This window comes from Rissa tridactyla, chromosome 6 (assembly GCF_028500815.1).
Source record: "Rissa tridactyla isolate bRisTri1 chromosome 6, bRisTri1.patW.cur.20221130, whole genome shotgun sequence".
Taxonomy (NCBI): domain Eukaryota; kingdom Metazoa; phylum Chordata; class Aves; order Charadriiformes; family Laridae; genus Rissa; species Rissa tridactyla.
The window spans coordinates 50,005,299-50,029,518 of NC_071471.1; the positions used below are offsets into that span (position 1 = coordinate 50,005,299).

Here is a 24,220-nt window from a genome sequence, read left to right on the forward strand (position 1 = left end):
GTTACCTGTATGTAGGCCTGCTGGCACCTCTGCACCAGCTGGTGGAAGGCTGGGGTGCGCAGGTGGTTGTGCACGTGGGCAGGGTTGAGCCTCTGGAGAGCTTCCATGATGATCTCCTGGAGCACAAAAGGGCTCAGCACCCCCTTGGCTGCACCAACGCAAAACTGATGCACGTAGTTTACACCTGCACAGGAAGGAGAAGTCAGAACAACAGTGTTAAGGTAACAGAAACACAAGAAATCAGGTAATTCCCAGCAAGAACCTGGATTTGGAGCACCTTCTCCTCAGTGTAATGTATCCTCCAGCAGGCTTAGGGGAGACACTCTAGCAAACTCATGGGGACAAGAGATCATTCTGATACATCCATCAGGTCTGAGTAGAGGCCAGGTACCACCTCAGTCACTGATATTCCCAGTTCACCTGTCTTTAAAGGGGATATGAAAGAAAACTGATATGCAAGGTAACTAGAGATGCAAGGATACACCACATCTCCTCCCAATGCTTCTTGCCTCCCCATCTAGGAAGCACCTAGATGCTCCAGCACTCAGGCCTCAGGGAGCCTGGAGAGACAGTCAAGCTTCCCTACTGCTGCCTACAGTGGAGCTCCCCCAGCAGCAGCAGGAGAAGCCATGCCGCTAGACAGGCTGTTCATAGAGGTTGGTTGGTGGTTTGTTGGGTTTTTTTGGTGGTTTTTTTTTAAGTTCTTACTGCTGATGAAAGAATTAAAAAAATGAACTGACAAAAAAGTTCCAAGAGCAAAGTGGAAGTAAAAACAAAATCAAAAACACTCAAACAATTGGTGGTTTGAGCACCTATTGCTATAAAAGGTCTTCACAGAAGGTATAAATATATATAAGAAAGAGGAATACCTACAAGATAGTGGAAACAGAAAAGAAAAAAGTTGTTGTTATAGAATGGAAGAGATACAAGTTCTGAGCCCTGTCCAACCCCATGCACTTCATCCAGTGCTTCAAAATTCAACAGCATGCCTACAGAACCCAGAAATGGGACAACTGCCTGGATGAAAGAGCAGCAGGGATCTTCTGAAACATTCTCAGAAATGGGACCAGATATCAGGCTCACCCAATCTTTGAAGTTTCACTCTTTGAAGAGCGTTTTCCCACCATGGTCCAAATCCCAGCAAGTGGATTTCTGCTGAAGTACTGCTCTGAGCCTTACCTAACTTCGCAGCTAACCCAAGGAGCCATTTTACATCCTCCGTGTAGGGTGGGCTACGGGAGAAGTTGTTGGGATGGTCGTTGTGAGCTCTTCGGCCAAGCATCTCCAGAGCCAGCATCCCTGTGAGAAAGGGGCAGCCAGAGTCAAGCAGCACTTCTGCCCAGTAAGACTTACTCTAGCACTTCTCTCACTGCAACACAACCTGACTGGCCTGCCCTTCAGCAGCAGAAAATTCCCTAGCTGCAAAGAGTCCAGAGAGACACAAAAGTCCCATCGTGGAGCCTGTCACCACAGGAAGTATCTGCAAGAACATCTGGATCTGCTGCTCCAGGCTGGGAAATCTGCACAGCCATCACACCTGACTAGAGCTGCAGAAAGACACTCCACTGGCACCTACAGTAGGGTCAAGCAGATAGCCCCACAGGCTACTCTACAAGAGGTGTCCTGAAAGCAATGCATTTGCTCCAAATTTTGCAGCAGAGAAGTTACCCACATCAACCTACTCAGCTGCAGGACAACAGGCCAACACTGAGCTGCAGTATTGCCAATCTGCAAACATTTCACTTATTCCACTACAGTTCTTCACGCAAATCCTCCCATTTAAAAAGTTTTAAAATACCAACTGGCACTATGTCTTGATCTTCCAGACCCGCTTCCCCCACATCCTTCTCTGTCACTCAGGCTATTAACTCCTTTCTTGGCTTACTGCTGCTGTTTCCAATGACATCTGCACCCCTTTCTGGTTAACAAGTACTTTCTTCTCTAGCTTTCAACAAAAAACCCATAAGCAACTGCCAGATAGCCTTCCTTCCATTTTCTTGCTGTTTCTCTTCATTTGCTGCCCTGGGCTGGCTTTACTTATCTTAGAGGCTCTCTTCTCCCTCCCCAGGTATCCACTGGGTTGGACCATGACTATGTACAAGTAGCTTACTGCAACCTAAGCTCAATGACAAACCCCAAGATTGATATCCTTGTACCAATAGTAATTCAGGCAGTGACTCTTATTTTCTCGTAACCAGACTGGGAAAAGAATGCTAATTACATACCCATTTTCCACAAAACGTAAATTGTCTCCATGTCAATCTTCAACAACCTAGCTAGAGAGGCAGAGCACACATCCATCCACCTGTGCCTCTGAAGACTCAGCTAGTATATTAGTAAAGTAGAGGTGTGCTCCACAAGCAGCAGGAGCTGAACTCCATTTTTTCACATAGTCACAAATTACACAACCACATCCTCAGAGCCCTATCCAGACTCCTTTGCATGCATCTGCTGAAAGGCAAGAGTCTTCCCAGCTCTAACCCACTTGGCTTTCTCTTCTACTCTGATGGCTCTCAGCAGCAACAGTTCCATCTTCTATTGCTTTGTCTCCATTTCTAGCCTCCACATATGATCATGAACTGGCTTTCCCCATGTAACTAATATGCCATCACCCCCAATAGGTGCAGTAGCAAATTTCCAAAGGATAGTGAAAACCTGCAGCCCTGCCCTGAATCCCTCTCAAGGGGGCTATAGAAACCCACTTGGCCATCCTTACCAACTCGGTATGCGGAGTGGAGGTAGTGCAGACCCTGGGGGCTCACAGGCTGACTGTGCTGCTCATCCTCGGCAGGAAAACCCCCTGTAACAAGGGAGTTGGGCTGTGAGGACAGAGTTGTCAAGGAAGCCCCCTGAATCGCTGGGAACGTTGATCCTGCATGGACACTTCCTACTGAAGAGAGCAAAACAGCAGCATTAGGACCCACCACCAGGCTAAAAGAAGGTTTACTTGGGCCACCATCTCCCTCACCTGACCGCCCCCTGCCAATGTAGTGTTCTGTTCCCCTAAACAGAACAATACAGCAGCCAAAACCCACAGACTTATAACTGAAATACAGTGGGCTAGGAATATCTCTATTTTGTTAGCAAGCAGGGCCTGAAGGGGGTCAGTTACATGGTTGTCCATCTCTTTTGCATGAACATGCACATCATCTATGTTTTACATGTAAATACATGTGTTGACTCAAAGGTCTTTGCTATTATTAAATGACATGTGTGCTCCTGATTTCTTGTCCAAGGCAACAAGCATGTACATGTCTAGACCTGATGAGAAACTGCTGAGGAAAATCATTGAGCAGGAACAGTATTAAGTCACTCAAAGATCAAGTCCAGCATTGTGAGGTTCCTCCACTTCTGCTGTGAGACAGCTATGACATCCAGCTACCATGCGGGAAGAGTGTTTCTGGAGGCTAGCCTCCAATCCATCCTTGGAAAGAACGGCCATTGCATACGCTGATGGTGTGTACCAATAGTAAAACCAGCAAGGAAACTTGAGAAGCTCTGTCACCTTCAGACACTTAACCAGCATGGGCAAAATCAAGGGAAATCACAGGAAAATCCGTTACATTGTACCACCTGAACTTTTACAGACAGCAGCTAACACTGAGCCAGTAAGCTGTACTCTGACAAGGGATGCAAGTTTATCTAACTTTCCCTCTCGAGAAAGGTACAACAAGGAAAAAGCAAGGTTTGCTTAAGAATTCCAGAGCAGAGATGCCATCAGGTGTGTGTGCATTGTTATCCTTATTTCACAGCTTCTCTGTGGTGCTACTACACCAGCTTGGGCAATGCTCCAAGTTATGATTTCTCCTCTTCCCCTGCCACCTCCAATATTTTAAAAAAAATTTTACTAGTGAATAGCTGAATACCTGAGAACAATGTGCCTCCCAGGAAAGATCTGTCTGACCTCCTCAACCAAGCAGACAAGCTGTGCCAAACAACCCAAAAGCAGGGCAAAATCTATGCTGCATTTGAAGTCTGGCCAAGGAGAATAACCTGTAAGAATGAGCTGAATTGTTGCCAGAGCTCAAGCATCACCACATGACTACATACCCCAGGAACAGTGAAACAGTATTTTAAGAACTGTAAGCAGAAGGTTATGCAAGCCATAAACAATGGCAGCTGGAAAGGGTGGGGTTGTTTTTTCCTTTCATTATTTTAAGTGCTGTAGGATGAGTTAGCAATTCTGGAAGATCCATAACTCTTTGGAGGAATACAGAAATGGTTTCTCACAACTGTATCAGCCAAGGACTAAGGCTATCAGGAAAGGATGCTCTTCAGATCCTGAGGCCTTCAGGACTATTCTACTTGCCTTTGTGGTGGTTGTGTCATCAAAATGCAAGATAAAAATAACTGAAAAGATTCTCCTGATAAACTGGACATGACAGAGGCCAACATAGCTCTTAAGTGTTTTCCCACATACCAGTCTTCCAGCACCTGGTGAGTTGCAAAGCACTGATAAGTGAATGTACAAATAGGCAAATATTACAGCTTCTCTAGTAAGGGGATAATAGAGCCTGGGTCAACCGTGAACCGCTGGTGCAAAAACCCCATGGCAATGAGAGCATGTCCACAATTCAGTCAACATCTGTTATTCCAGCGCTGCGCACTACTTGATGGGTCTTCACCACCACTCTAGCCCCAACACAACATGTGAGCAAACATTCAGGCTGCCATTGACATGATCTTGCCATAACATGTCCTCCATACAGAGGTTCCACATTTCAGGTACCAGCTGCTTCCAATCACTTCAGGCAGGAAAGACATCTATTAGTGCCAATGTAGCAGAAGTCTGCCTGCTGCCTGCTGCCCGCTTCCCGCACTCCCTATCCATCTGACCCAAAGGAACCACAAGAGCCTGCTCAACATCATCTACGCTCACCTTACCCAAAGGAGAGGGGGAATAAAGCCCTAATAAGTTAAAGGTCAGAAAGGCCAGCAGGGCTTCAAACACACTTTAGTCTGAGAGGCCAAAATAATCTCATACTGGAAAATTAGCTAAACAGAAATTAAAGCTCCACTAGCTGAATCAGGCCCAACTATGAACCCCAGTACCCCGAGCATGCATATCTTCAGGACGGAGTGGATTTGGCCACGACCTTTCAGTCCAAGAACGCTGGTCCCACTTGTGGTCCATAAGGAGCAGGACTTCACTGTGTTACTGGTAGGAGGTACAGTAAATAAACCTATGCTACACACAGCCCAGAGCTGTAACACTTACTCGCTACATTGGAAGACAGTGATAGTCCTGTCTCACTGTGATAGGGATGCACCGCGATCTGCGTCATGGATGGGACCGGCACACCAGGGAATGACACTGCTGTAGCTGCCAATGATGGTGTGGTTACCGAATAAGGGTACTGTGCTCCTATGAATGCTGGATGGACACCCTAAAACAGAAAATAAATAACTGTCATGTCCACTTCATCTGACCGTTCAGAAGTAGTCCAAAACATGATGTCCCCACACAAACCCCAGAGCATGGGAAGTCCAATCTGACAGGGAGGAAGAAGCACAGGAAGAAGCAGCACAGAAACTACCTTGCACCACATGATCATTACATCTGCTTGCTCCTCCTCCTTTTAAAATCTAACCAGTTTGCAGAAAACCACTCCAAGAATTTTCAAAAATAGGCACAGGTTAAAATAACCTTCATTTGGTTTTCCCTCTGTAGTCTCTATCTAGTCTGCAAGCTCTCAGGATTACAAGCTTTCTGTCCAGTGCCTTCTGAGAAACTACAGAGCAGCAAGATTAAAAACTACTGACGTATTCTATTTTATATTCTCTTGAGATTTTACATGCACCCACAGACGGCTCCTTGCAATGCAAAAGCTGAGATAGGGAGCCAAAGTAAGTATCACAAATTGGCAAGTAAGTGAAAGCAGAAGCTAGATTTCAGGCCATGGGAGGTTTGAGCCCCACGCCCTCCCCAGTCAGACGTACTCCCTCTGGAAGCAGCCACACAGCCTCCGTAAACAAACAAGGCACAGGCAAAGCTCACCTGCGGGTACGCTGAGCCAGGCACCGGGAAGACAGCTGGGCGCGGCATGTGCTGGATAGTGTGTCCAATATATTGGGGATTACAAGGGATGTGAGTCTGAAGGGTGGTGTAAGGGTGGAGGCCCTGCGTGTGTGTATGTGCCATTGCCGGCCCCGCCATTGTATGCTGCTGGTACATGGTCGACCCCACAGAGATCACCGGCATGACTGTCGCTGCCGCAGTCACCGCAGCTGCCACTGTTACAGTGGTTGGCTCAGAGGTCACCCGGTTGTCTGTCAACCCACGTGATGCTTCAGAGGCAGCTCGGGCACCGCTGGCACTGCAGCCAGTGGCACCTTCTCTCTGGGCTGGGGTCCCACCAACAGTCTGTTCATAAAGCCAGTACCACTGGTGAGCTACTTCAAAGAGGACTTCTGGGTACACGCCACCTCCTTTGGCTGCCTCTTCTACTGCCATACAGGCCTTTTCCAGCATCAGATTGTCCTGGGGACAGTGAAAGAAAAGCAAAAGTGAAGAATGCAAAACCAGAAACAAAAGAAGGCAAAACTACAACATCAGAAAAGTATAAGGCACTCTAAAATTACTGATGTTATGGGGACCAGGTAGATCCCAACTAGGCAGAATAACCAAAGCTATTTGTAAAAACAAACAAACAAACAAACAAACAAAAGATAAATCCACAGAACTGGGATTAAAGCTGTCCAGTAGCAGAGGAGCCAATCCCACAAGTAACAGCGTGACCTTGATGCTGGAAATCAGCTTGCGCTAGCCAGTCCCCATGTGATGCTCACCTGTTCCTTACACTGCACCAGAGCCCTCTGGATCTCATTTGGGTTCAGGGCATGGGCATGGGGCAGGCAGCTGAGTGCCAGTTCAGCAGCTGCCCGCACCATGTTGGAGTCTCTGGCCCGTGAAGCTCTGTCTGCCAATGATGCCACTTCTGGGGGAGTCAGATGCCCGTCCCAACACTCCACCAAGATGTTCAAGGCTGCGCTACCAATCTCCATGGCCTGCCCTAAGAGTAAAAGAGAAGACTCTCACACCACTGTATGCCCAGCACAGTTCCAGTCAGCCTTCCCTCAACAGGAGGTGCACTCTTCACTTCCTTCAGGAGCAGCAACAGAGCCCAGTTGCTCCCCTTAGGCTTCAAGTCAAATTTAGGCTCTTTCTCCCAAAACACAGGACAAGCAAGAGCCCTCAATAAGCAAGCAGTGAATGAGGGTACCATTATAAAATTTAAGCTCAAGATGCACTTGAGGCAGTGAGAGGAACTTGCTATAGCCGACTTTAGTACCCACAAACCACAGCCTGGACTGTTGCCTATTTCCACCATGTAAGGAAAACATGAATTTTCAAGGGTGTGTTTTTCAGGCTCTAGAAGCCACATGGATAGAAAGCAGTTAGTAGGGAAAAGAGAGAGAGGAGGAAAGTGAAATACTGAACAAAGCCAAAGAGCATGTTCAAACTTGACAAATGTCTGTCTCTTCAGCAGACCCCCAAAGGAGAAGTTAAGATCAGTCTCTGTAAGAAATGGTCTATGACTCTGAAGACTGAAGCATGTTGCAGTTCAAACAAGAAGAAACAGGTGACAAGAGCTTTCCAGGCCCAAACAAGCACCACTGTGTAAAACCAGCGGTGCTCAGCTTGTACTGCCAGTTGTGCCAGCAGCTTACATGGCTACCACAGCACATCAGTATCACAAATTTTTGGCATAAGTTCACCTCCCTCCCCTCCTTCCTGCCCAAAAGCAAGCTTCCCAATAATGTTTTGCTATAACCTGTGATCCAAGAGACATGGGAGGAGTAAGTTCGAGACAGCCAGTTGGGAGACACAAAGTTGTGCAGCCCTAGTGCATACAGCCCAATCTCGAAGGCGCAGAGGTGAAGGTTCCGGTGTGGTCCCTGGTGCCCACCACTGGAGGAGGGGTGGGTGAAGATGGAGGTACTGCTATTTCCACCTGCTTTGATAAGGACTGTCTTGGCCAATTCAAAGTAGAAGTGAGCAGCTGCCTCTGAAGGCTGGTTTGGGACATGAGGAGCATGACTCTCCAATCGCCTCCCTTTATACCTAGAAGAAAAAGAGAGAGGAAGCTTTCAGATCGCAACAAGTACCCCAAGTTCACTAGCTGGAGTAGAGTTCCTGAATTTAGGGTTCAGAAGAAACAAAACAAAGCAAACGCTCCCAGGGAAGTATTTCCTGATGCACACGTGCTAGTTCCATGACATCGGATCTAGAAGTTGCCTCTGTGCATTGGTATTACTCATTACCTTCCAACTTCCACAGTCTTTGCACGGGCTCCCCCACTGGCTCTCCTACTGCCACTGGATGAGGAAGATCCCAGCGAATCACTTGAAGAACTGCTGATGCTGTCACTGTCCTGTCCTCTGCCCCAGGATGTTGTTGCCCATCCCCCACGTAGTGGACGCCGACTGAGCGTCGGAGAACTGTCAGAGGTGGTTTCAGGAGCACTGCTGTCAATACTAGCCATGCCTACAACACCAGAACCAACACAGTAATGTCACCAGGGTTGGTAAAGGTAATGTCATATCACCTACAGTCCCAACTAAGATCAGTTGTGTCAGACAGCCTCAGAGCTGCCAGGCATTCCACTTTGCAAATTAAGAGAGATTAAATTAGTCAGTTGGCCACGGATATAAGTGTCATTTTACAGTTCTCAGATTAGAAAGTAGAAGAGTCCAAGAACAATATATCTTTATTTCCCACTTCACACCATCCCCGTTCCCCACTCCATCTGCCAAGCTTTCTGGCATTGTATAACAAGAAGCAAATATAAATACAAAGTCAAGTTCCACACATTGTATGAGTATGAAGAAAGACCTTCTGGTATATGCTGCACAATTTACACAAAGGTTCTTCACACCCTTAGCCTCTAACTTACACCCTTCACAAGAGAGGTGTAGAGAGGCAGCAGCTCCTCTGAATATATTTCTGGACCCAGGAGCACAGTGCTCTGCTCCAAGAGTCCAGCAATCATTCATCTCCAGATATCTAATCCATCTCCCAGAACACATCTGGTGTGAGAAAGGTATGGTAATATGCCATACGGAAGGGGACAGGAAATCCGTGGAGCAAAACCTATTTCTCCATGCCAAACACCTCAGAGAATCAGCTGCTTCTCTAGTATAAGAAAGGCTGACAAGTGGAATGAGAGAGCAAGGGAACTGCCGACACCCCAGCCGGCTGCCTAGCATAGCACTAGAACGAACTGGTTTTGCTATAACCTGTGATCCAAGAGACATGGGAGGAGTAAGTTTGAGACAGCCAGTTGGGAGACACAAAGTTGCGCAGCCCTAGTGCATACAGCCCAATCTCGAAGGCGCAGAGGTGAAGGTTGCGGTGTGGTCCCTGGTGCCCACCACTGGAGGAGGGGTGGGTGAAGATGGATGAACTAGAACTAGTATGAACTAGGCAGTTCCTACCTGTGTGTTTCTTCTTCTGCCTGACAGGTGAACCCCAGCATCTCCCATTGTATCCACCTCGGTTTCCAAGGGCCAGGCGACTGGGGACCTTTCCCTCTTGTTTCAGGACAGTGGCCTCCGCGGCTGGCTCACAGGGGGACCTCTGAGAGCTCTCTGCATAAACAGGACAGTGACGTGGTAAACATTATGATTTGTTTCTGTAGCTCTAAAACCAGATGTAGCCTTTTAAAAGATATAAACATCAAAAGATGCAGAATTTTTAGAAGGTGAGCGGTATTTATGAGCAGGATTATCTCGGTTTTCTTTCAGCATTAAGTATATCATTCAACAGCAGGCCGAGAACATTGAATCTTAACAAATGAAGATCCGGAAAATTTGCTGCAACTACAGAAAAAATTTAGAATAAAAATGCTCCAGCAACCCTAACCTTATTGCAGTCATCCTCAGCTAATATTGATCTCTGGGAAGTGTTAAGAGAGTATCTGCTTTCCACCAAATGCTGCTGTATGTGGCATGTTTGCCACCAAAGCAGAGGCACAGCTTAAAGAAAACCACGTTTGTCTCTAATGCCCTTCAACAATCTTAGTTATTTATCTTGCATGAAGGTACCTAACTCAGTGTGTAACTTTTTGAAATCCTGCACCTCTGTGATACAAACTTAAAAGATGGAATCACAGTAGTTTTATGTTAACTGGTTATACAGCTGGCTCAAGATACAAAACCTGACAATTAGCTTCATTTTCTGTGGAACAAGAATGTGTACAGAAATGGATCCAGCCAAACAGATAATAGAGGACTGACATTCTAGTAACCACCAAGCAGCCAGATGGTAATATAATCACTCTGACTACTTCCCAAAACAGAGAAAAAGGTACAGTTACAGTTTTGCAGTGGTAACAGAAGGGTTTCAGCATAGCCGTTACAAAGCACTTCTTACCCTGTGCACTCTTCTCCACGAAGTTCTCAGGACTGCTCTGGACTGCAGTGCTTACAGCAGCTTGCTGAGTGACAGAAGTCCCTGGAAGCTGCTGGATAGCTGCAGTGGACTGGGCAGCATGTTTGGAAGGAGATTTTTGATTTGCTACTGTAGGCTTGCTGGATGAGTAGAAGGAACTCAGAGTCTGTGGCTTGTGAGTTTGACTCTCTCTGTCCAGGAGTTTGTCTAAAATCTGTAACAGCAAGGAAAAAGGTGGGGGGAGAAGAGCTTAGCAGAAGGGTAGAAGAACAGGCACTACACATAGAAGCAAAGTACCAAATTCAGCTTCCTGGTGGACAATAAATTCCGTTTGTTGGAGAAAAAAAGAAAACGCTTATTCTCTAGAAAGTAGGCACTGTCTTGCTGCACTGAAGATCAGCAACGCGCAGTTGAGAGCCATGTGGTCTGCATTACTCAGGAAGCAAAGATTCATTCATATGCAAGTAATATCCCCATTTTCACTTCAAACAGACACTGGCTTTACTTGAGAAGCACTCAAAACTCACAATAAAGAAATAATTCTGGTATGTCAAGGACACAATGGAGGACTCTATATTTAGTTCTGACAGTCATTAGATGTTGTTGCTTAAGTCACCAAAATTCTGTGCTCACCATTCAAAAAATCCTTTCATACCATTTACCAAAAAATGGTAAAGCCACTAGAGAAGCCACTTGAAAGTCACTTATAACGGCCTACAATAACACGTTCTTGTCCTTATTTATTACATAACTGGGGAACAATGCATGACTACGTTTTATGGGTTTGTCCATTTATACTGTTCATTCTCCACACAAAATGAACACCATGAATGTGACAGAACATTTATTTGCAGATGACTAATATCACAGTGTCCCTGTTATTCCCTGGAGAATAGTATAGCAAAAGTGCTCCTCCTTCAGGAGGCAGAAAGACACTAATAATATTCTTGCTGGGTTTCTCAATATAAAAGATTAATAAAATCCTTCCTGGAGTTTCATTAGTTTTTGATATTTTTTTCCTCCTTTGGGGTGGAGGGGCAGAGTTTTACTATCTCTCTTGCATGGGACATTAAGGCACAGGTGGACTGAACTAATATATCAAAGAGGTGAGATGTTAAGAAAAAAAGGATTTGCTAGATATACTGTTCTGCAAGCCAACATCCCTGCAGCAAAACAGAATCGGGTCGGAAGGAGGATTAAGAGTCAGAAGGAGGATCCGGGGAATTACAGGCCTCTCAGCCTGACCTCGGTACCAGGAAAGATCATGGAGAGGATCATCTTGAGTGAGCTCTCACAGCAAGTGCAGGGCAGCCAAGGGATCAGGGCCAGCCAGCATGGGTTTAGGAAGGGGAGGACCTGCTTAACCAACCTGATCTCTTTCTGTGACCATGTGACCCGCCTTCTGGATGCGGGGAAGGCTGTGGACGTTGTCTATCTGGACTTTGGTAAGGCCTCTGACACCATCCCCCACAGCATTCCCCTGGAGAAGCTGGCAAATCATGGCATAGACAAGTGTACTCTTCGCTGGGTTAAAAACTGGCCAGATGGCCGTGCCCAGAGAGTTGTGATTAATGGGGTGAAATCCTCTTGGCGGCCGGTCACCAGTGGTGTCCCTCAGGGCTCAGTTCTGGGGCCAGTTTTGTTTAATATCTTTATCAATGATCCGGATGAGGGGATTGAGTGCACCCTCCATAAGTTTGCAGATGACACCAAGCTAGGTGGGAATGTTGATCTGCTTGAGGGTAGGAAGGCTCTACAGGTCCCAATGGACTGGAGCGTAGCAAATGTAGCACCCATCTACAAAAAAGGCAGAAAGGAGGATCCAGGAAACTATAGGCCTGTCAGTCTGACCTCAGTAGCAGGGAAGGTCACGGAGCAGATCATCTTGAGTACCATTACAAGTCATATAATGGACAAGCAGGGGATCAGACCTAGTCAGCATGGCTTTATGAAAGGCAGGTCCTGCCTGACGAGCCTGATCTCCTTCTATGACAAGATGACCCGATTATTGGATGAGGGAAAGGCTGTGGACATTGTCTACCTAGACTTTCGAAAAGTATTTGACACTATCCCCCATAGAATTCTCATGGAAAAACTGGCGGCTCATGGCCTGGATGAGCATACGATCTGCTGGATCAAGCACTGTCTGGATGGGCGGTGCCAAAGAGTGGTGGTCAATGGAGTTAAATCCAGCTGGCGGCCGGTCACAAGTGGTGTCCCTCAGGGCTCAGTGTTGGGACCATTTCTGTTTAACATCTTTATTGATGACCTTGATAAGGACATAGAGTGTATCATCAGCAAGTTTGCAGATGACACGAAGCTAAGCGGGAGTGTTGATCTACATGAGGATAGGGAGGCTCTACAGAGAGACTTGGATAGATTGGACTGATGGGCCAATGCTAATGGAATGTGCTTCAACAAGGCCAAGTGCCGGGTCCTGCACTTGGCCCACAACAACCCCATGCATCGCTACAGGCTTGGGGAAATGTGTCTGGAGAGCTGCCTGGCAGAAAAGGACCTGGGGGTTCTAACTGACAAGTGGCTGAACATGAGCCAGCAGTGTGCCCAGGTGGCCAAGAAAGCCAATGCCATCCTGGCTTGTATGAGAAATAGTGTGACCAGCAGAAGTAGGGAGGTGATTGTCCCCCTGTACTCAGCACTGGTGAGGCCACACCTTGAGTATTGTGTCCAGTTCTGGGCACCTCAATATAAGAGAGATATCGAGGTGCTGGAGCGAGTGCAGAGGAGGGCAATGAAGATGGTGAAGGGCCTGGAGAATAAATCTTATGAGGAGCGATTGAAGGAGCTGGGACTGTTTAGTTTGAGGAAGAGGAGGCTGAGGGGAGACCTCATCACTCTCTACAACTACTTGAAAGGACATCGTAGAGAGGTTGGTGCTGGTCTCTTCTCACAGGTAATTAACAATAGAACAAGAGAGAATGGGTTCAAGCTGCAGCAGGGTAGGTTTAGGCTGGACATTAGGAAAAAATTCTTCACAGAAAGAGTGGTTAGACACTGGAATAGGCTGCCCAGGAAGGCGGTGGAGTCACCATCCCTGCATGTGTTTAAGACTCGTTTAGATGTGGTGTTAAGGGACATGGTTTAAGGGAGAACTTTGTAGAGTGGAGTTGATGGTTGGACTCGGTGATCCCAAGGGTCTTTTCCAACCTAAATGATTCTATGATTCTATGATACAGAGGGACCTGGACAGGCTGGATCGATGGGCCAAGGCCAACTGTATGAGGCTTGATAAGGCCAAGTGCCGGGTCCTGCATTTCGGTCACAACAACCCCAAGCAACGCTACAGGCTTGGGGAAGAGTGGCTGGAAAGCTGCCCGGCAGAAAAGGACCTGGGGGTGCTGGTGGACGGCCAGCTTAACATGAGCCAGCAGCGTGCCCAGGTGGCCAAGAAGGCCAACAGCATTCTGGCTTGTATCAGGAATAGCGTGGCCAGCAGGAGCAGGGGAGTGATCGTGCCTCTGTACTCGGCACTGGTGAGGCCTCACCTCGAGTACTGTGTTCAGTTCTGGGCCCCTCTGTACAAGAGGGACATTGAGGCGCTGGAGCGTGTCCAGAGGAGAGCTACCAGGCTGGTGAGGGGTCTGGAGACCAGGTCATATGAGGAGAGGCTGAGGGAGCTGGGCTTGTTTAGCTTGGAGAAGAGGAGGCTGAGGGGAGACCTCATTGCCCTCTACAACTACCTGAAAGGAGGTTGGAGAGAGGTGGGTGTTGGCCTCTTCTCCCAGGTGAATAATGACAGGACCAGAGGAAATGGTCTGAAGTTGGGGCAGGGGAGGTTTAGATTAGATATTAGGAGGAATTACTTTACTGAAAGAGTGGTCAGGCACTGGAACGGCCTGCCCAGGGAGGTGGTTGAGTCACCATCCCTAGAGGTATTTAAGAAATGTGTAAATTTGGCACTTCAGGGCATGCTCTAGTGGCAGAGATTGCAGGTTGTTTGGTTGGACTCGATGATCTCAAAGGTCCTTTCCAACCATGAAGATTCTGTGATTCTAATCAATTCCCAGACCACACACAGAGCACACACTGAAAATCCCTGGGACAAAGGACTTGTTTTAACAGGTAAGCAAAAGCATTAAAAGCAGTGAGAACGCATCTCCTGACTGGACCTTAAGAAACCTATGGAAAGAGCGCCTGTTCAGGGCAATGCCCACTGCACAATCAGATTTTGCATCAGTGGAAGAATATAAATACCACAATATAGCTTGTAAATCATCAGCACTTGATACAACAACTTATGCTCACTGGCAAAGCTATCAAACCCATCAAAAGCCAAACATGGTTTGCTCTGCATCTCCCTCTGCCCTTTTAAAGGGAAACTCACCTTCTTCAGCTTAGACTGATCATCCTTGTAAGTAATCATCAGCGCTAGTGCCAGATCCCCTTTCTCCCTTCGGGTGCCCTCACACAACAGAGGATGTTCTGCTTCACTGACAGTTGTTTTCATGCCTGCAAGTCAGAAAAGAGGGGATGAAGAGACAAGTGAGCCCATGGGACTACACCACATCCAGAGCACTATCTATGCCTCAGACTATTTTATTCACCTCACTGTCACAGGCAAAAGAAGATAAATTTTTTTCCCTGTTTTTCTGTTAACTTCAGAAATAGGTCATGAATAAACAGGAGCTGCTGCTGTCTGTTCCCAGAATACTAAGCTCACTACAACTGTCAGAACAACCAGATTCTAACATGCCACAGGAAAAGAGTCCAGGCAAGCCCACAACTCCATCTTGAAACAAAGTCTTCCAGTTTCTGCAGACGCTACAAGCCAGCATTCCCACACCACAGAGAACTCATTCTCCTCCTTTCGGAGATGAGGCAACAGAGGACAGGCCTTGTTTAATCTATTCTATTCCTTTTTGCATGCTGCTTTAAATGGGCATACAGTATTGTCAACATAATATATATAATCACTGCTTTGTTGCTGAAGCTGATAAATGAGGCAAGAATCCAGCATTATGCTAAGATTCCGAATTACATGGTAATGCTTGAGAGTACTTCTGCTAGTTTTTCACTATCATTATCTAACCTCTTCTGAAATGATTGCCTTTTGTTCTCTGAAACTGTCCATCAAATACAGCCAATACATCTTCCGTGACAAAAGAGCAAGAAAGCTAAAATTCATGTTACTACTTTAACATTCAGTTCCTGTCCTGTATCCCCCTTCCATTTTTCACAGCTTTGCAAAGGCATCTCAACCCTGGCATGTAGAATCCTTCTGCATCTGGTACTGACAAACCATGCAAACATTTTCATTTCTGCAAACTGGCATGAACTACTAACTCTCACCATCCAAGAGGCAGATGCAGAATATGGATGAAGAAAGACTTTTCTTGTAAAAGATTCTTACCAAGAGCAGCAACAGCTGCCTCAAAACCAAGCTCTTCGTCTCCAGGCATTTCATTATTCCAATTACGGCTTGGGGGTCTAGAGCCTGTAGGAGAAACCACTGAAGGAAGACAACAGAATTAGTGGTCAGCTTTCAAAACTAGGACCTCAAGGCAAAAGCCTTTTCCGAGAGTTTTCTGAATTTGCAGAGCTTCCTGTGGTCATATTCCTAGCCTTGTACCAGTTTCAAGACCACAATTCTGTCGTCTTGTTGGGTTTTTTTCCTCCCCCTTTCTCTCTCTAGACTCAGAAGGCTTCAAACCAGGCAGGTAATATTGCCAAGTCAGTCTTCTAGTCCCAGGTTGTTATGTTCTTTTTTAAATACTAGATTTATATTAGTGTTGTCTGAATATAACCAGCATCAGTAGAAAGTCAGATGTTTATAACTATTTTACAAACACACACAGAGTGCTGAAGTGTGGTAAGTTTGTTGGGGCACAAAATACCTCTAAAGCAACGTGGAGCAATGTGCAAGCAACAGTGTGTGAAGAATCAAAATTAGGTTGTTCTCATACAGAAGACAGTTTCTCTTTGAAAACCCCTCAAGACCTGGCATCTCAGCCCTTCACACACTCAAGCCAATGCACACAGTACCTGGAGTGCACAGGACATCAAATATAAAGCTAGCCAACATCAGAGGCAGGACAGGACGGTAATCACATAGTGTCCCTTCTCGCAGTTCTTCAGCTCTTCCTCGAATAGTGTTCATCTCATTAGTGCCCAAGGGAATCTTCTTCAAGAGGGCTGCAATCTCAGACTCCTGATACGCCAGCTTCACCTGGTAGCATCCACAAGGAAACAGAAGAAGTTGTCATCAGCACAGGCCCTGTGGGCAGTAGACCATTTTTACCTACACATAAAGTACAGCAATAGTCTTTATTGGATCATTAAATTATAGCACATCTTAGCACCCTAGCCACCTTTATCATTCTCTGAATACAGATTTTCAAATTTAATACAAGTCTTGCCTCATATTTATACACAATTTTTTTTTTTTACTCAAATTATCACTCTTGAGCTGCATACAGAAAAAAACGCATCAGTTTTCATAAGAATATCAGGAGAAGCATTTGACAGGATAAGTCAGTGGAAAAGGTGATGACTCTTAATTGTAGGAAGAAAGGATGCTATGTTAAATAATATACCCATTCAAGACAACAGAGACTGACTAGCAGAAGAATGAGCACGGGGTGGCAGCAATGCATGCCACCTGGATGAAGATCATTACATTTCACTATGCTTTGCCATTCCTGCATTCTCTCCATTCTTAACATGTGCAAGTGACTGCTGTCTTCTAGGTAGCAAGTGATTGCCAATCTCACAATCTTCTAATTAGACCATAAGAAGTACAGATAATTAGTGTAACAAGTGTAGTGGTAAACACCTAGCAGCAATGCATACCCCCAGGGACTGCACAACCCTGCAGTGAAAAGCAAGGCAGCTGCAAATCACACAGACAAGGTCTTAATTGGACACTTCTTTTTTTCTACACAGGAAGCCTTATAGTAATCAAGCAGTGTCCAAAATAATTTGCCTGCACAGTGCATATGTTCACTTGCCAACAAATAAGATATCCGCAAGCGCAACGATTTTCAAACATGTTACAATTGCACCAATTCACCCTAAGGAATAAGTCTAAAACCATTTCACCCATGCAAATATGGACACTTCCATTTACAAATAGCTTTATTTTCCCCAGATTAGCCAAGCAAACTGGAAACATACTTAAGATAAGTAGCAAGTAAGCTTTTCTAATGGAAATGATACATTCACAAAAGTTTTTGTACTCATTTAAATATTTTCAAGCCTGTAGCTTCATGTGAAATCAAAAGACCTGTTGTCATATGAGGTCTGAGATTCCCATCAATGAAGGCAATGACAGATGAAATGATACTTCTAATCATTTTTCTGGCAGATCAACGTATGCTAATGGGATGTGCACACAATACATTTTGTCCCACTGCAATCAATTTTAAGGAAACATATAAAAGCATAACCAAACTTCAGTAGTTAAAATGGAAACCACATGAGCAAAAGCATTCAAGGAGCACAATGTTGCTTATGGATACTACCTTTTTGAGATGTTTCATACCTCCAGAGCCTTTGTAGAGGCAGGTGGTCTCTGCAGCTCCAGAGCAAACATTCCTATTCGGAAGGCCAGGTTATGGTACTCCAGCCGCTCACTTAGCACAGTCAGCAAGAAAGCAGCTTTGGACAAGGTGTTGGTTGCCATCCACGTCTGCTTGCTGGTTGATACCTTGTTCTTTTTGCCCTGTTTCAGGAGGAATTTGTCACAGGATACTTTCCTAAACATCCCAAATGATTCTATGCTTGTCCTACACTTTGCAATAACCAGTAGACAGAAGAAAGAATAAAACACATTTAAATTTTATTCCCTTTGCTAAGGAGTCACAAATCCCAGTGGCTACTGATGAACATCATTACTTCCCCTATCTCACCCCAGCACAACACAGCGGAAGAGCCGGCCTGTTGATAAGACGTATGTTCACTATTGGACTGATGCTGTGCAGACAGATGTTGCATGCCTGTCCCTTCCAAGGGAACCCTTCCATACAACAAACACTGCTTAGTGCCACTACAAGTGACTTTCCAGAATTTTATGCTTATTTCTTTCCTCTCCAACCCTCTGTCCTGAAACAGCAAATCTTCTAACATTTCCAATAGTGCACATTATGTAACAGGAGACTAAGGTTTTGGAGAGAACCACAAGAAATAGGGTCACCTGCACAGAGCTGCACAAAAATCAAGACTTCTAATGGCTGCTGTAAAATCTCATAGCACACAGTAGCAGTATCTCTTAAACAAAGCATCCTGTGAAGCCGATATTAGTAGTGTGTTTTGTTCAATTGATTTAAAACAGATTCCTAAAGGAGCTGCAGCTTTTAACAGTCAAACCAAGCTTCTCTCTGAAGCACAAGGAAAAGTGAAGAAGCTTTTAACTACACTCAAGTTTCTGATGACTCCAAGTCCTGCTGAATAGCCTCTTATTTTCTTTCTCCCTTTTATTCACACGCACAGTGAGCAGGCACATTAATGACATCCAGAGAAGTTCAACCCAGAGGAAGCATCAGTGAAGGGCCTTGAATCACAGCAAATGAGAAATGCCTGGGAATGCTGTTGTATCTATCCCACATATTCCTTCTAACTTACTCTCTATTCCCAAAACTAGACAAGCACTGTCTCTACCTTAGTTGGTGGCTGTTCCACTTTGAGATCTGGAGGGTTGGCCAGTAGGTCCCTGGCGAGCTCTACAGTTAAGCGGCATGCTTCATTACTGTATCCATGGGCATACAGGGCCTCTGCACAGGCAAACAGGATCTGCAAGAAAGAACAGATGATCATATTCAAGTCACACTCCACCAGCCTGCTCAAACCACTGTCGCAAAGATTCTGCAAACACAATTCACAATCCACTTCAGCCACAGGTGTTCTCAGAGTCCTCCTTGCCTGGACCTTCACCACCACCCCATTAAGCACTCCCCTAAAAAGCCTCCTCTTCCTTGATTAAGTCACATCCTCCCTCCAAGTGCTATAAGAAATCAGAGAATAACTCAAAAAAACCCTAAAACTGAAACTGACTGACTATAACTATTTCCATGACTGACTATAACTATTTCAGCTGCTCGCTCATATAGGTGAAAGCTCTAAACATATTTTGAGGTTATTACAGAAATGTGACACAGTCTATTTAGATTGGCTCTGGCTTTCCAGAGAATTTCTGCTTATGTGGTTGGATTTAAATTTTTCCTGCTGGGCATGTCTTGGTCTTACTTCTTTTTAATTTCCGCTCAATTTTGTCATTTCTAAGAGTGAGACTAGGTAAAAAACGCACACTGTTTTGCCTACATTTGTAAATCCTGGAATATGAGATGGGACCAGCTACAACTATGAGACACTTGCAGTTAGCACAGAAATAGGGAGCTAAGCTTGTGGGAAACACACATGTGTGATACCACTTCATTAAGACTGCAGATACCTTATGATACAACGGGTTATGACAACATTATAATTAAGCACTTGATTTAACAACTTAACGCAGTTTAATGCAGGTTAAGTGTGGCCGCTAGGAGGATAGTGAGACCACGATGCATACAATACATAAAACTGCAAAACAGTGTTTAGAACTGGATTTGGCTCACCTCCATCCGGTTCTCCTGTTCCAGAGGCTTTATACCAGCAAATATATCCTGCTCCTCTTCATTTCCCCCTTCAGCTTTGTCATCATCTTCCTTGGCTACCTCTTGTGGATTCAGATAGTATACCTGGTAATCGTCTTCCTCTTCTCCATCATCCCCTCCCCCCGCTGCACCATTATCTCCCACTTCTTCTGGTTTCAGGCTCACACCACCGCTGTTCTCATCTGCAGAAGGCAGGTCATCATCACCACTACCCATTTCCCCCACAGGATCCTTGGGCGATTTCTTGGCCATGGAACTGCTCCTGACACTGGGCTCAGGTCCCTCAGAGAAGTACACCCCACCATCCTCTTCAAAGGTGTCCCTGTAGCTTCTGCTCAATGGGCTTTCTGTAAAACTAAATGTGTTGCTGGCTTCTGCCCCCAGAGCCAAGCTGCTGTCATCCAGGCTCATCTCTGCCAAGTCCGGCTCCAAAGAGCTGTCTTCACTGCTCATGCGGCGTTTCCCACTGTGTTTACTGGTCAAGCCTTTATTCACTGGCAACTTTGCTTTGCCCACTGCAGTCTTATACACAGCTTTATCACCCTCTGCGGAAAGTCGTCTCAGAACCCTCTGTGGTGTTTCAGAGACAACTTTCCGCTTTCCGGTTAGTTCCTTTGGACGAACTGCTGGCTCCTGAGGAGAGGGACGCAGCCTGTCCCCAGGCTGCAGACATGATCCCCCGGGCTCCTGTCCATGGGTTCTACCAGCCTCACAGGCAGTTTCTGCACACTGCAACCGGCAGCTCCTCTGCTGGATGGCCTTTACCCAACAGAATGAGTTCTTCTTGTCAGTGCTGCTATATGTGATCCCCGGAATGGGATAAGCTTCCTCCCAGTTGAAGTAACAGGCTTCCACAGCTGGCTTGAAACCCTGGAAGAGCTTCTCCAGTGATTTCTTGTGCTGACCCCTCTTAACATTATCTATGACTTTCAGCTGCCACTGTCTGAGCTGTGAGCAAAGGTCCCTGCGCCTAAGAGAAGAAGTAAGAGGACAGGTTAGAAAGCAAACGCAATATGCACCTGTGACAAACTATCTCTTAACCCACAGAACACCTCCTCCTTTTGGTCAGAAACATCTTCTGCTGAATTAAGTATAGGCAGCATTAGTAAGCAGACAGGCTGAAAAAAGGAAACAGGTATTTTAACAAACGAGTCCTAAATAGGCGCATGATACAGAAACAAAATGAGAACAGTGCCAACATGAAAGCACAACACAAACTGTGAGGTTTAAAATTAAATACTGTCTGCCCTGTTTGCTTATCTAATTGCTAATACCAAATAAGGTATTAGTGATGCAAGCTTCAGCAGTCTGACACCAGGGAGTGCCACGGGGAACTGCTCTTGGAAACATTCACAGAACAGTTTGCAGCAGCTGTGAAACAGCCCTGTGAACAACTCCAGTCAAGACATTCACATGTACAATCTAAACAGCCTGCCCAGAGAAGCACAATGCCAGACAGGACCACCTAATCTACCTCCCAGGCACTTACCTCTTTACCCTGATATGCCTATCTAAAGACCAACAATTTAACTTAGGCTTTAGCAGGCTGTCCTCGAGAGAGTAAACTGTTGCAAGCCACAGAACAAGCAAGACAAAAATAACTGAAGTTCAAATAACTCTGAGGAAGAAGCAAGCTGGTAGGGTTATATAGACTTAATTACACAGCAGTTAGTCCCATGCCCCATATTACCATGGGAAGAACAAAGCATTTCTGCATTTCCCAGCTCCAAATCTCACGTAGGGCCTGGGCACATTAGCAAGATAGTCTAAATCGAATATACATTTGGGTGATCTAATTCAGGAAGAGGAAAAGACATTTCTAGAAATTACAGCAAGTGTCTCAATCAACTGCCATCTTGTTTCTGCCAGATTTCAGAGATCTGAGGTACAAGCCCAACACCTCAATCCTCTCAGATTTCCTATCAAAAGCCAAAAAACCCAAAAAATCAAGTCAAAACGAGGTGACCCAATTTAGGTGCAAAGGGTATTAGGACAAAAGGGGCTAAACAAAATCAACTGCTTCTATTTGACCACTAAAGAAATTAATTAACAAGGGAGCAGAATGGTAGGGCTTATTCAAAGAGGGGATTTTACTGGTATCCTTGATACCAGGAAAGATCATGGAGAGGATCATCTTGAGTGAGCTCTCATGGCAAGTGCAGGGCAGCCAAGGGATCAGGGCCAGCCAGCATGGGTTTAGGAAAGGGAGGTCCTGCTTAACCAACCTGATCTCTTTCTATGACCATGTGACCCGCCTTCTGGATGCGGGGAAGGCTGTGGATGTTGTCTATCTGGACTTTGGTAAGGCCTCTGACACCGTCCCCCACAGCATTCCCCTGGAGAAGCTGGCAAATCATGGCATAGACAAGTGCACTCTTCGCTGGGTTAAAAACTGGCCAGATGGCCGTGCCCAGAGAGTTGTGATTAATGGGGTGAAATCCTCTTGGCGGCCGGTCACCAGTGGTGTCCCTCAGGGCTCAGTTCTGGGGCCCGTTTTGTTTAATATCTTTATCAATGATCCGGATGAGGGGATTGAGTGCACCCTCAGTAAGTTTGCAGAGGACACCAAGCTGGGTGGGAATGTTGATCTGCTTGAGGGTAGGAAGGCTCTACAGAGGGGCCTGGACAGGCTGGATCGATGGGCCCAAGGCCAACTGTATGAGGCTTGATAAGGCCAAGTGCCGGGTCCTGCATTTCGGTCACAACAACCCCAAGCAACGCTACAGGCTTGGGGAAGAGTGGCTGGAAAGCTGCCCAGCAGAAAAGGACCTGGGGGTGCTGGTGGACGGCCAGCTTAACATGAGCCAGCAGTGTGCCCAGGTGGCCAAGAAGGCCAACAGCATCCTGGCTTGTATCAGGAATAGCGTGGCCAGCAGGAGCAGGGGAGTGATCGTGCCTCTGTACTCGGCACTGGTGAGGCCTCACCGCGAGTACTGTGTTCAGTTCTGGGCCCCTCTGTACAAGAGGGACATTGAGGCGCTGGAGCGTGTCCAGAGGAGAGCTACCAGGCTGGTGAGGGGTCTGGAGACCAGGTCATATGAGGAGAGGCTGAGGGAGCTGGGCTTGTTTAGCTTGGAGAAGAGGAGGCTGAGGGGAGACCTCATTGCCCTCTACAACTACCTGAAAGGAGGCTGGAGAGAGGTGGGTGTTGGCCTCTTCTCCCAGGTGAATAACAACAGGACCAGAGGAAATGGTCTGAAGTTGGGGCAGGGGAGGTTTAGATTAGATATTAGGAGGAATTACTTTACTGAAAGAGTGGTCAGGCACTGGAACGGCCTGCCCAGGGAGGTGGTTGAGTCACCATCCCTAGAGGTATTTAAGAAATGTGTAAATTTGGCACTTCAGGGCATGCTCTGAAGGGCAGAGATTGGAGGTTAGGGTTTTTTTTGGTTTTTTTTCTTTTTTTTCTTTTTGTTGTTTTTTTGGGGTTTGGGGTTTTTTTTCGTGTGGGTGTATGGTTGGACTCTATGATCTCAAATGTCCTTTCCAACCATGAAGATTCTATGATTCTATGATTTTCAGAAGGAAAAAGAAGAATGGGGAACTACTCAGGAAAGGGTACCATAAGGATGAGAGCCAGTAATGAATTAGAAATGAGGTAGCAAGTCTTCTTACAATTCACTGGAAAGAAGGGCAAAGACAGGTAGAAGAGGGTTCTTCTTGGTGACTATTCAAAGGCCAAAAGAACAGCTAATGAAGCAGAAGTATTTCAATTTTGCATGAGCTCAAGTAGGAGATCTGAGCAAATATGAACTGTGCCAAATAACTCAAATGTGAATACACATAGCACAACTTCATTCTTTATTAAAAGCCAAAATCTTTTATGGTTTTTCTGTGTGATCTGATTGATGTTTGTGTTTATTTTAAGCCTTATTCCCTGTTTCCTACAGTTTTTGATTTGTCTTCATCCCCTGTATTTAGCTACTTCATATTGTAAACTGTACAAGACAGAAACTGCAGCCATTTTAGTGTCCCTGATGTACCTTACATAGATAGGTGTCTCCTGAACAACAAGGTGAATCGAGTCAGTTTGCAGAGGTGAAAGCCATCCAGTTGGTTTTAAATATCACTGAACGAGAAAAATGGCCAGTACTTTATCTCCATACTGATCCATGGATGGTGGCAAATGCTCTGTGGGGATAGTTACAGGAATGGATGCAGAACAACTGGCAGTGCAGAGGCAAACCCATTTGGGCTGCCCCACCATGGCAAGATATTG

General features: G+C 45.9%; 1 protein-coding gene across 4 annotated transcripts in view; it reads right to left on the reverse strand.

Annotated features, from left to right (window-relative positions):
• Nucleotides 1-24,220, reverse strand: part of ZSWIM8 (zinc finger SWIM-type containing 8) — a 67,071-nt gene that overhangs the window by 2,296 nt on the left and 40,555 nt on the right. Inside the window, exons 10-26 of one of the 4 annotated variants that reach the window (XR_008467074.1) lie at nt 19,963-20,971; nt 19,010-19,141; nt 17,895-18,074; nt 16,397-16,580; nt 15,765-15,863; nt 14,739-14,863; nt 10,376-10,607; nt 9,439-9,591; nt 8,266-8,488; nt 7,776-8,065; nt 6,790-7,013; nt 5,999-6,481; nt 5,219-5,387; nt 2,717-2,890; nt 1,180-1,299; nt 263-424; nt 63-184 (exon numbers count right to left, since the gene is read on the reverse strand). Coding sequence is in view for 3 of the 4 variants with exons in the window: in XM_054206221.1 (XP_054062196.1) it covers nt 6-184; nt 1,180-1,299; nt 2,717-2,890; nt 5,219-5,387; nt 5,999-6,481; nt 6,790-7,013; nt 7,776-8,065; nt 8,266-8,488; nt 9,439-9,591; nt 10,376-10,607; nt 14,739-14,863; nt 15,765-15,863; nt 16,397-16,580; nt 17,895-18,074; nt 19,010-19,141; nt 19,963-20,971 (3,976 nt within the window). In the remaining variant the exon portion in view is untranslated. Of the gene's footprint in view, nt 1-5; nt 185-262; nt 425-1,179; nt 1,300-2,716; nt 2,891-5,218; nt 5,388-5,998; nt 6,482-6,789; nt 7,014-7,775; nt 8,066-8,265; nt 8,489-9,438; nt 9,592-10,375; nt 10,608-14,738; nt 14,864-15,764; nt 15,864-16,396; nt 16,581-17,894; nt 18,075-19,009; nt 19,142-19,962; nt 20,972-24,220 lie in introns of those variants that run through there. The other 3 variants (XM_054206222.1, XM_054206221.1, XM_054206223.1) reach the window with 3 other exon arrangements.